General features: G+C 41.3%; 1 protein-coding gene and 1 non-coding gene across 3 annotated transcripts in view; one reads left to right on the top strand and one right to left on the bottom strand.

Annotated features, from left to right (window-relative positions):
• ADGRA3 (adhesion G protein-coupled receptor A3) overlaps positions 1-12,684 on the bottom strand; it is a 99,191-nt gene that overhangs the window by 73,114 nt on the left and 13,393 nt on the right. The window contains exons 1-2 of one of the 2 annotated variants that reach the window (XM_045522701.2): positions 9,176-9,240; positions 3,819-3,890 (exon numbers count right to left, since the gene is read on the bottom strand). In XM_045522701.2, the coding sequence (XP_045378657.2) occupies positions 3,819-3,890; positions 9,176-9,225 (122 nt within the window). In that variant the 5' untranslated portion in view covers positions 9,226-9,240. Of the gene's footprint in view, positions 1-3,818; positions 3,891-9,175; positions 9,241-12,684 lie in introns of those variants that run through there. The other variant, XM_010963051.3, reaches the window with a different exon arrangement.
• On the top strand, positions 8,460-8,532 carry TRNAS-AGA (transfer RNA serine (anticodon AGA)). Its single transcript has one exon. It is a non-coding gene; the product is annotated as a tRNA-Ser (tRNA).

Below are 12,684 nucleotides of genomic sequence, written 5' to 3'. Positions count from 1 at the left end.
GCTGGGGACCCACCATCTTGTAAGCTCTTCCTACGCTGCCTCTGACTCTGCAGTGAGCCCACAGAATGTGCATCTAGGTGGGCAGGAATCCTCTTTTCTTTTTTTTTTCAAACCTCCTTTCTACACTTGGACTAGGACTTTAGGAACTCACTCGTCAAAAAAAAACCTGAGTGCTTTTCTTCTGTTTTTCCATCCCTTCTCCTGAGGCAGAGTAATTAGAGAACAGGCGGGGAAAACACACATTGGTTCATCAAAATGCTACAGCAGGCACAGGAATCGTGTCCCTCCCCAAATTCCCACGTTGAAGTCCTCGCCTCCAACACCCCAAAACGTGACTGTATTTGGAGCCAGAGGCTTTCAAGAGGTAATTAAGTTAAAATGAAGTCATATGGGTGGGCCTTAATCCAGTAGGACCAGTGTCCTTATAAGAAGAGGAGATTAGGACACAGACACACAGATTCAGTGAAGACACCAGGGGAAGACAAATGGCAATCCTATAAGCCAAGGAGAGAAGCCTGAAACAGATCCTTCTCTCACATTCCTCGGAAGACACCAGCCCTGCCAGAGCCCTGACCCTGAACTTCTAGCCTCCAGAAGGGCGAGGAAACGAACGTTTGTTATGTAAGCCAGCCAGTCTGTGGTCCTCTTTATGGCAGCCCTAGCAGACCAGCACAACCCCTGGACTCACACAGACTGTGCCTGAGACAGACAGCGTCCCACATGGTCCTCAACTCCCTGCAGTCCTGGAAGAGAAGCCACCTGGGTACAGCATGGATGGTATGAGATCCAGAAGCCAATGAGAGCCCACGAGGAGACCTTTTCGTGACGAAGATCACAGAAGAGTACAATCCAGAGTCGACACAAGGAAGAGAGATCCTCCGGGTTCAGTCACAGGACGAGGACAGCAGTGCCCGGAGGCAGAGCAGGTCAGATAGCGTGGTAACCAGGGAGGGAGGGAAGATGAGACGCACGATGAAAACAGAAGCAGGAGCTGAGAGACTATTCAAGGAGCCGGCATGGGAAGCACTAAACCTACAGAAGCTTTAAAATGAGCCAACCAAATCAGAGTGCGGCAGCATGGTAGAACTACAAACGCGAGAAAGCAGTGCTAGGCCCGAGGGGAAGGAAAGCCCCGGCCCCCTCCACCCCTTCCTCTCCAACACCCCACTTCCATGCCCAGGAGGGAGAATGGGGCAGTGCCAGCGAAGGGCTAGAGGCCGTTAAGCAGCCCTTGGCAGTGAGCTCCCAGCAAAAGGGTCAAGCAACTGGTTATGGGATCTCTTGGGTCCACCTGTGCTCTGAGAATGAAGTGAAGCAAAGGCCAGGGACGTTTCCACACGAGGCCGCTGGGACCTTTCCAGCCTCTGGTCCCAGCAGGAACCCGGGGGAGTAAGGCTCATGCCCCCAGAGGAGGGCGCTACCGAGAAGGTGCGTCCTCTGTGACGCCTGCCCCCTCTCCTTCCTTCTCGGGGCCAAGTCCTCCAAGACTGCAGTAAGAGCCTCGCCGTTTCATCCCTTTTCCTTCTTTGTGACACGTGCTGTTCTCCTGCGAAGACAGTGTGGGAGGCAGCTCCCTCCGGGCGTGCACGGCCTCCCTCACGCTGCAGGAGTCAGGCCGAGATTCAGGTCTGGGCTTTGAAGTGGACTTAGAAACTGCTGAGCTTAGGGCCTGCTTAGGTGAAGATGTTCCCCAACAGAGGAGGCCCAGTCCCAAGGTCATCAGTGGGGTTTTAGGCTGAAGCCCCTATCAATACAGTCGTCTTTCAAAGTCCCCTGTGTGTGTGGATATATTATGTACTTGCACATATACACACTCTGTACCTGTATGTGTGTGTCTCTCTCTAGTCCTACAAAAGAGAGGTGGTGTTCTGGGATTCAGGTCTAAACAGGCCCCTGGCTTAAGAACAACGGCAGCATCTTAGTGTCATCTAACATGTTTGTGGCAACCTCATATGTTACTAACACGTACAGGGATTTATTTTCAACAAACGGCTGAAAATCAGGTCAAAGACAAAGGAAATCAAAAAGAAAACGTAAAAGGACACTAACTCCCACCACGGCACAGAACGTTAGCCATGCTGTCCACACTTTTGATGAATGTGAACCACCATGGCAATCCTAGTGCCCAAGCAGCTCGTGTTTCTAAACACAGCAGATGCCATTCAACCCCTTGGAGTGCTTGTCATCCTTCCTTTGGAAAGTGAACCCCCTAGTGATCCTGCAATTATTCTGAGCACCTCCTCTAGGCCTGACAATGTACTCCATCCTAAGGATACCCGTCAGGCAGGATGACTTTTCCTACAAGGAACAGAACCCCGAATGGGAACGGGCTGCCTCAGTCAACTACAAAAGTCCAGAGGGGGTCGTGCCTCATCCAGGTCCTCCCAGGGGCCTACCCCACTCTCCTTCCTCAGTGTGTCAGCTCCCGTCCAAGCCAGAGGCAGGATGGCTTCTGTATCAGAAGTGCAACTATCTTTTCTGATGACGGGAGAGGCAATTCCTCTCCCCAAAGCCCCAAGCAAGTCTCGACTCAGTTAAATGGAGTCAAATGCCCATGCCTGAACCAGTGACCATGGAATGTGTGGACAGTCCTATCAAGGTAAGGTCTGGCAATGAGGTGTAGCCAGCAACCTAGACAGTGCAGAACACAACAGGAATACTTGAATGAAAACAGGAAAATAAATCTGAGAGTTAAGCACTGCTGTGCCAAGATCATTTTATGTGTGTGTGTGTGTGTGTGTGTGTGTGTGTGTGTGTGTGTGTATATGCATATATATGTGCATATACATGTGTGGGTATACATATAAATATGAAAATGTGAATGTACTGCTGTATGTGCAAATGCATATATATAATCTTACTTAAAGACATTTGATCCCAACGAAAAGAACGGAGACATGTACAAAAGGATGAAGAACTCTACATGCTATATGCTTAAATAACACCTCTGTGATCAAAGCAATCAAGTCCTGTGGGAGTTGAACTGTGGGAGAAGATGCTAAGTGAAATGGTCAAGGAAAGGCCACAGAAGAGTAGAGAAAGCAAAGCAGAGCAAAGGGAAATAAGGAAATGAGGAAATTCTGTCATTCAACAGAAACGAAGATATGCGCTGTGTGGGCTGGCTCCCTGATGTATCTGAAATGTTATCCTCAATGCCTGAGTAATATGGGAAGTGGAAACAGGATCTTAGAACAGCATTCAGAATATAGCCAAATTAAATATCCAGCGTGTAAAATTCACCAAGGCAAAAAGTAAGTGCTACTTGTCACCCATCTGATCAGAAGCAGAACCAGACCTCACTGCTAAGCAAAACAAAACTATCACATTCAAAGACGGCTGAATAAAATACCAAAGTTTATCTAGAAGTTTCCCCCGGACATGTTTTTTAAATTCTACTTGACTATCTTATAAGGCATACACATTTCACAACAGAATTTCAAAACAGCATTGAGGTTTTAAAAGCCACTCGTCACCAAAGTATGGAGCATGGCCTGTTTTGTAAATGAAGTCACATCCACACTGACTCTTTTACGTATTGTCTACGGCTGCTTTCTCAAGACAACATAATTGAGTCACTATGACAAAGACCATATGGCCCACAAAGCCTAAATTATTTCATATCTAGTCCTTTACATAAAAGTCTGCTGATCTCTGCTTTAAAAAATTATTTTTTTAAATTCAACTCTTGAGATGTTTCACAATAAAACATTGGGAAAAATCAATTTTTATTTTGAAAAGTTGGGAGTTTATTAAAAGACTTACAATGAAAATTCATTAAATAAAATAACAGTAAGAGATGATAACAAAAGAATACTCACAATCTTTCAAGGAGACTTAACCCAGAAAATGAGCCATTCTTCAGCTCGGATATTTTATTGTTACTCAGAATCCTAAAAAAGACAAAAAAAAAAAAAAAAAAAAAAAAAGTAAGTTACCTAATATATGTACACCGTTGATATCAAAGTAATTTAGCTTGTTATGTTTATTCCTATGAGGTATTCTAAGATGTCATTTATTACCCTAAGAATTTTTGAGATGCCCGACGAAAAAGGGAGCTTCTTTCTCTGAGAAACAACCCGAAACAGCTAACTCACACATCTTGTCACATCTTAAATCGTTCCTGTCACACTGAACCAAAATTTTTGAAATTAAAAGGGAGAGAAGTCAACACAAAATAGCTCTAAGTTCTGTGTCAGAATAAGAAAATGCCATGTACATTTATGTAATTAATCAACTTACATAAGTTGAATATTTAAAAACTAGAAACTTAACAGAAAAAGTGCAAAACAAGTACCTTACAAAAAACTGACTTTTAAAGAAATACAGTATCTTCTAGATACCATTTCAATAATGCTGAATACTATTTGTAATTTACACAAATCTCTATGTGTGAAAATATGCTTTTTGCACACACAGACACAGTATTACTGAGGTGGGAAGCCCCATAAAGACCAGCAGGACCCCGATGCAGGACCACTACTTTCCCACCGGCACCATCTGGTTCCCTGGCCTGGCAGCATTATCTCGCTTTTGTGCTTCTGTAAAACGGCTTGCTTCTAGGAAACTGGAACTTACCCCTAAGATTCTATTAGTTCTCAAAGCTCACTTCTGATTGGTCCATTTGTAACACCTACTCTGCATATGGCATGAACCTAGCTCACTCCTGATTGGTCCATTTGTAACACCTCATTTGCATAAAGCTTACTCCTGATTGGTCCATTTCTAACACCTACTCTGCATATGATGTTGCAAAATGTTGCAAAGACTTGACTGGTAGCCTATAAAAGCTTGTGTAAACCTACAAACCGGGTCCAGAGCTTGGAGTGTTAACTCCTCTGGGCCTGTTGGTGTAATAAACCTGAGTTCTCCAACCCTCCGAGTGTTGCCTGGTCTCTCGCCTGGATCCAGGTTGCTGTAACACTGTGCTGTAACACACTTTGCTGTAACATTACAATATTGTATCTCATGTTATCAGGATGACATTCTTAAAAAAAAATGAACTGGAAACAAACAAAAATGATTTTTAAAAAGTCCTAGTCAAGTTACCCACATTAAGACTTGCCTAAGAGACCATGGATACTAGATCTTGCTTTCTCTCTAGGCTTTGTAACTATGCTCCTTTTGCAGCTTGAATGCCAATAAAAAAATTTCCACACAGAAGGCAAAAATGCTACAGTTCCCTAATTTGGGGGAATGAGGAGATCAAGACAAGGTAAATGAAAAAACCAAGGCATAGAAGAGTTAAATGAATGGCCCTAGATTACACTAGCAAATAGCAGAGCCAGATGTGAACGCAGGCCCTCTCCACTCCAACCCCCTATTTCTCAACACACACCAGCACTAGTCAAGAGACACACTTACTGGCAATTTAGATAGAATATTCTCCATCACACAGGGTATTGCACAAGTTCAGGGGCCCTCTTCACACTGGGTACAAGGCTGAGTGCTGCTCCCCTGCCCCCACTGGGAGGGTGCAACACTGTATATACAAATGTTACCAGAGGATACCCCTGCGTCATAAGATTTCAGGTATTCATTATCATTCTGTCCACTCACATCTCTCTTTTTTAAAAAGTCCATTATGTGTATGAAAACAATCAAGAAGTAGACATTGATTGATTTTCTTTGGCTATAAGTGGATTTTTTTTTTTAATCCCGCTAATATAGATTAACATTTCACAGCATTTTTGCCGGATGAATAGGACCTTCTAAAGTCAAGCATCCTTGTGCTTGGAGCCCAGCTCTCATTACTTTTAAGTTACACTGATATTGGGCAAGTCCCCCACCTCTCTATGACAGAGCTCCTCATTCATAAAACGGGAACAAGAGCATACAACATCAGCAGGAGAGCACAAATGCCTAACGCGCTCAGTGAGTATTAAGCTCTGAAGTTCTATTCTAGGATACACATCTTCCCTCATTTTAATGTTTCTAAAGGCAACGTGTATCTTGCAATCAAAGTATATTACTCTGCAGTATTTTGTCTCTCCTCCAAGCTGTTGCTAAGGCAAGGATGAGTCTTCAACTATCGGGACCAAGAAAACATGGTGATCAAGAACATTCCAATTAAAATATCATTTTCTCTAGTCAAAATTGCAAAAGGTTTTTTTTAAAAGTGAGGCAGTAGACAGAGGCAAAAGCAAACCTCGACTTGGACATGGCCGCAAAGGTCACTAGAACCGTATTTCCCAAGCAGCCTAGCAGTCTGCAATCCAGAGCCACCAGCCTTGCTTTCCTAAGTTAACAAGTTACCAAATCTGACAAGAAATATATTCAATGACCTTATTTAAGCATGATTTATAACAGACAAAAATTGGAAGCTACTATAGAGGTCAGTTTTTGTAAGGTACGCCGAACAACAAAATTTTATACATCTATTAAAAAAGGATGCTTTGAAAGAAAATGTGATAAAGGAAAATGCTTACAATCAGTTAAAAAGCCAACAGTAAAACTGATACCATTGACTGAAAAGAATCTATGCAGAGACAAAAAAAAAAAAAGACTTAGAAGAAATACATCATAATGATCACTATCTTAGTAATGAGGTTTCTATGTCTCTATTCTTTTTTTTTCTTTAATTTTTTTCCTTAACGGAAGCACTGGTGATTGAACCCAGGACCTCATGCATACCAAGTATGTGCTCTACCACTGAGCTATACCCATCGCACTCTCTTTCCTTCTTTATAATCTTGCAGTATCTTTTCAAATATTTAGAATAAGATTCACTTTTAAAATATACTTTCTGATAATAAACAAGAATTTTAACTACTAAGTATAGCTTGAAATTGAGTTAATTGTGATATAATTATATCTTAGAAATAGACAATGAAGTAAAGAATATCTTATTCATACTTTAAGACACTTATTTACATCCAAAGATTTATGTAGTGACTGTAACTTAACAGACACCAAAAGTAGCTCAAAGAATAGTACTGATATCTAGAGCCCAAGGTTTTCACTGAGACCCCACCAGAAACAAATGATTTAATTTGTGACAGTCACTTCACTTTTCTAGGCAGACTTCTGTTTCATTATTTTTAAGACGGAAAAGATGAGACCAGAATGACCACCAAGACCCTTCTAGCTTCTTTTAATTTTCTATAATTATTCATGCTTTAATGAGCAAAGCTGACAAACTTTACGATGGAGAATTTACAACCAATAAACCAAAAATAAGGAAATAAAGGAAGACTACACAAGCTACCAAGCTCCATGACATTATCTCGTTTTTGAATAAAGAATGAAACCCAAATAGGGAAGTAGCTTGGGGAAAAACTGCCAGGCTGGTGACTGAATTACATTCATTGAGACTCAGTATTGCTTCAGCAAAAGGACTGTCATTTGCTCAGTCATAAAGGCTTTAGTACAATAAATGATAAATTTTATTGAGGCGAGTAAAAGGGAAGGCATTTCATCACACTTAAAAAGTTATAACTGTAACCTTAAAAATACAGTTTACAACTTCATGTTAATATATTCAGTCTACATATTACTTGATGTGTTTAAGTTAGATTTTGTGCAAGAAAACAGGATCAGTATGAATAAATCTACTCTGCAGACAGCTTTTATACTCAATTTTGAGACGTGGGCACTGTGGAACTAGCAAATGCATAATATCATGTATCATCATAAACCGAAAACCCATTCATAATCAATATTTTTGCTGACATCTTTGAAATTTCCAACTTTCTAGGAGGTAACTAAATGAAAAATGTAAAACCTGACCAAAGTCATAAAGCTCATATATACCCATTTCTGTTCCATACTAATGACGTTACCACCCCATGATCTATAGACAATGCTTAGGAATGCTGTTAGGGGCTCATGCCCCTTGAATTTAAACATGAGAAGAGTCTGATGTCCACTGCTACCATTTAGCACAGTACCAAGTTAGTTCAGCACATCATTTATGCTGAAACATGGAAAAAGGAGTAAGACTTAATGTAGACATGTTTAAAAAAAATCGAAAGTTTATGGAGCAGAAAGAAATAAAAATTTAGCATTACGACTTCTCAGTTGTTTGCCATTCCAGCTCCCAGAACGGAATGCTGTTAACACCACCCACACCCTGCGAGGCAGAAGGCCTTCTGAGAGGAACTGAAAATACATTTCAAGAGTATTAAATATTCAGAGCAAACTTAGGAACATAATTCTTGAAGTCACTATAATTTCCTGAAGGAAAAAAAAGTCAGATAAACAATCAAATAAGGTTATAGTGGGATGAATGGTGCCCCTTAAAAAGATATGTTCCCCCAGAACCTATAAATGTGACCTTAACTAGAAAAAGGTGTGTGTGATAGAAAGGTTTTGAGATGAGATCCTCCTGGATTAGGGTGGGCTCTACACCCACGTGTCCTAGAAGAGAAGGGAATCCTCAGAGGATCAGGTGAAAACAAGGACAGTCTCAGAAAAAGAAAGAGAAAATGGAAAGCAGGCAGATTTAGAACCATGACTAGAGGGGAGGGTATAGCTCAGGGGTAGAGAACTTGCCTAGAAAGCATGGGGTCCTGGGTTCAATCCCCAGTACCTCCATTAAAATAACTAAATCAATGAATAAACCTAATTACCTGCCCCCACAAAAAAGAAGCATAATAACCAAAGATCTTCCAGAACTAGCGAAAGGCGCAAATGGGACTAAAGTTTTAAAATGTTGTGTATTTTAAAAGCTTCTTTTTGATTTTTTTAAATCCACCACAATGTTAAAAGATAAACAACAAATATTTACAACGAATATCAAAGACAAAGGACTAATTTCCCAAATATATCAAGAGCTCTTAATAAAAAAAAAATCCAGCAAAGGCCACGAACAGATAGTTCAACAAAAGTAAACACTAACGGATCATAATCACATGAAGGGATATACAACTTCAGTCACAAGAGAAATGTAAGTTACTAAAATAAGACACCATAAATCACTTACCAGAATCAGGGAAAATGTGATAACACATTTTCTATTCAGAGAGAAACAGCCACTCATATTTTGCTGTCAATTAGTACAATCACTGTGGAAGGCAAAAGTACAAGTGCAGGTATAATATCTGATCCAGTAATTCTCCTTCTGGAAGTTTCTCCGAAAGACGTACTTGTACTTGTGCAGAATATAGTACATGTTACATAATTATATATTTATATAACACAACTATCCATTGCATTATTGTTTATAAGAGCTAATTACCGGATGTTTAGATTGGTTCCAGGAATACAGGTTTGAGTCAAGTCATCCATAAAACGGTACCATGCAGAATGGGGGGGAGAGGAAGCTCTTCAGGTATTCACACAGCAGGACCAGAGGCATACTGAGGGAATGCATTTACGTATTAAAAGTGTCTATCCCTTGACACTTCTGATTTGCTCAAATAATACCGCAAACTGATTCTGTACTGTATTTCTCACGTAGAATAAAGCCTGTTATTGCTACATCTTTATCGGGTACAAAAAAAAAATAAGACAGTACAGCGAGGCTATGCTTTTGAGTCACTAACCTCAACGGGCACACGGCCTAAATCTTTAGGGCCACCCATTAGAAGCGACAACCAGAAACGTCAGCCCCTCAGAAGTGAATGTTTAGTGCTTCGCTTCATTTATCCCACTAATGAAAACTGGTTCCTCCCCCATGTTCCCTGGGGGCAGCCAAATCCCACCCACCACCTGTCCTCCTGACAGCCCACGGGCTCTAACAATGGTTTTTATGTTCCTTGATGGTTGATAGAAAACCAAAAGAATAATATTTTATGACACATGAAAAGTCTATGAAATTCAAATTTCAACATTCCTGAAGTTTCACTGGAACACAACCATGCCCATTTGTTCCCACATTGTCTACGACGGCTTTGATGCTCTGAGGGCAGACGTGAGCAGTGCCAACGCAGACTGTCTGGCCGAGGAAGTCTAAAATATTTACTATCTGGCTCTTTATAGAAAAAGTTGGCTGACTCCTATTTTACTATACTCTGCCCTAGCCTGTTCTCTGTTTTCAGACAAATGAAAATCAAGTGCTAATTTCTAAATTAATTCTTCCCAGCAAGAAAGAGCTAAGAGTTATCTAGAGGGTTTCAGAACACCCTGTCGGTTTGAATCATCTTTATTTTAAAATCACATTTAATTCCGCATGCCGTCAGCAATGACACACATCAGCAAGTCCCAAGTATTACCAGGCTGTTTGCCAATGTGCCCTTCTGTTCATGGGATGCATTCATTCATTCCTGCAGAAAAAATTCTGGATGATATGCTTCAGTCCGTGTGTGTCAAAAAAAATGTGCCCTCACTCTGTCTGCTATATTTTGTTTTAACAGCACTTTTCATTATCTGAAATTACTGTGGTATTTGTCTATTTACCGTGTCTCCCATGACCAGGTAGAAACCATAAAGTGTGGAGATCTTTTCCATCTTGACTGCCACCGCATTGCCACAAAAAAAGAACGTGGTGGTGAATGTGTGAGCCGTTCTTCATGTGATAGACACTCGTTCACTGCTCACAAGAACACTGTGAAACTGGTACTACTATTTTCTCTAAAACAATAACAACAAAAATTTACAAGTTCGGTAACTTGCCCAGGTTCACACTGGAACCAGGTAGTGAGTGAGGATTCAAACAGCACCTGATGCATGAGTGACCCTTGTGGCTGCGGAGGTGCACCACCACGCCACTCACATCTCCCTTCCGGAAAGACCCTGCGCAGGAGAGCAGGGAGCTGAACGCTCCAGCTGCAGCTGTCCAGAAGACCAGCCTCAGTTTCCAAACAGAGGCCACCCACTTTCCAGAGAATGCCAGCCCATGACTGAGCACAGCAGGGATGAGGGGGTTCTCCTTTCCCGGACAGGACAGACTCCCCGATGGTCTGTCTCTGCACCAGAGCTTCCTGCTGGGCTGGCCAAGACTTTCATACAGCTTTGCCGCAGTCTGAGGCCTGTCCTACCCTCAGCGTCCTTCCTCCACCCCCCTCTTTCACAGGCACCACACCTGCATCCCAACCGAAATGCTCTCCACATTCCCTTCTGCTTTGTCTCCCTGTATTTTTCACAGCTGTTTCCCCAAATAAACATCTTACTAACTCCACTCTGGTATGTGCTTCCCAGACGATCCAGCTGACAAGATGCCCACATATCTGTTCAACAAACGAATGAAATAAAAATACGGCTGGGTTGAAGGTTCTATGTTCAAAGATCCCTCCCTCAGGAATTAATGATACAGCATCTCCAGTGTCCTGGCATCCAGTGGTTCACATGAGAAGTATAAATCTCAGTTCCACACTCATTTCTTCTTTCTGAGGCTTGTAGGGGGGCAACAAAAAAGAAGCTGGGGGGAATCAAAAAATTTACCAGAATATGTCTACTTTTCTTCACTATTGTAATAAAACTTAAGATATTTTTTCCACATTTTAACCCTTCTAAAATTAGGACCATCTTAAAATGGATCTCAAAAGACACATCCAGCTGCTAAGAAAAGGAATAAGTCATGAATTTGTCAGTAGTTGTCACTGCTGGCAAATACACAAACTGTGGATGAATGTTAAATCTGGATCCTTAATTACGGCTTAATGTTTATACATTAAGGTTTCACTATGATACAGCACTGAAATAAAAAGTTGTGTAATAGAAGACTGCATATTATATGGCAGTCAGCGGAATTAAAAGCAGTAGAAATGTTAAATCTCTCAGAATTTAACATTTAGGAGAGGCTGGTGGGATTCATTCATGTGTCATGGAGAATTAGCACTGAAGCAGCTCCCATCTCTCATAAGCTGCCAGCTAATTTATAAGAGAGGCTGTTAAACTTCCAGTGACACGTGATGAAATGGGGGGGATAGGGGATTGTTAGGTTAACCAAGTAAAAAGTAAAAACAAAACCCTAATATTCTTTATAGAGATCCAAATCATATTGCCAAGACTAAAGATGCAAAAGAAAAACTCAAATTCACTTTTATAAAAAGCTCAGTGGTTTATATGCATCACGCTGTTAAATGTCTTAAAATACATTTATCGTATACACACAGAAAAACTGATAAAGGGGTAAAATGTTATTAATAGCAAAATCTGGCAAATCCTGGTATAAAATATACGACAGTTCCACCCATTATTCTTATTCTTTTAACTGTCATGTAAGTTTGAAACTATATTCCAATAAAAAGCTTTGTATTACAATGACACTCTGCCTAACGAGAATGGTCAAGTGATTCAGAAGAACTCTAAAGGAGAAGGCTGGGTGTTGACTTAAGAGGAAGTGATATTTCATGGAGTGGGAAAAATAAATGTGCATTATTAGAGACACCAGCGCCCTCACTGAAAAGCTGTTTGGAAACAGGCATCTGACCCTTGATGGCACTGAAGAATCAAACACCCGGATTTTTCCTTCTCCATCCACTTCTTAGTTGGATACTAGGTCTCCACCATCTCTTAATTATGCTTCAAAATTCTTAAACCGTTTGCTTTCAATTTTGGAAGAACTCCTCGGCTCCATTTTCTAGACCACGAATTTTCTCGGTCCGTAGCGTTCCCATTTTGCTGTGGACCCCAAGCTCAAAGAGCCCTTAGCCGGCACGGTCCACCAGACTGCCTCCTCTGCTCACCAGCTCCTTCCCCTCGCCAGCCCCTGCTTTGGGGATTTGCTGTGCTCTTGGGTCTGAGACCAGGAATGAGCTGTTTCCTGTATTATCTTTCCTTCATCATTCTGTGGATCTCCTCTCG

Source organism: Camelus bactrianus, chromosome 2, assembly GCF_048773025.1.
Source record: "Camelus bactrianus isolate YW-2024 breed Bactrian camel chromosome 2, ASM4877302v1, whole genome shotgun sequence".
In the NCBI taxonomy this organism is placed as follows: domain Eukaryota; kingdom Metazoa; phylum Chordata; class Mammalia; order Artiodactyla; family Camelidae; genus Camelus; species Camelus bactrianus.
This window is presented reverse-complemented; position numbering and strand designations above follow the sequence as displayed.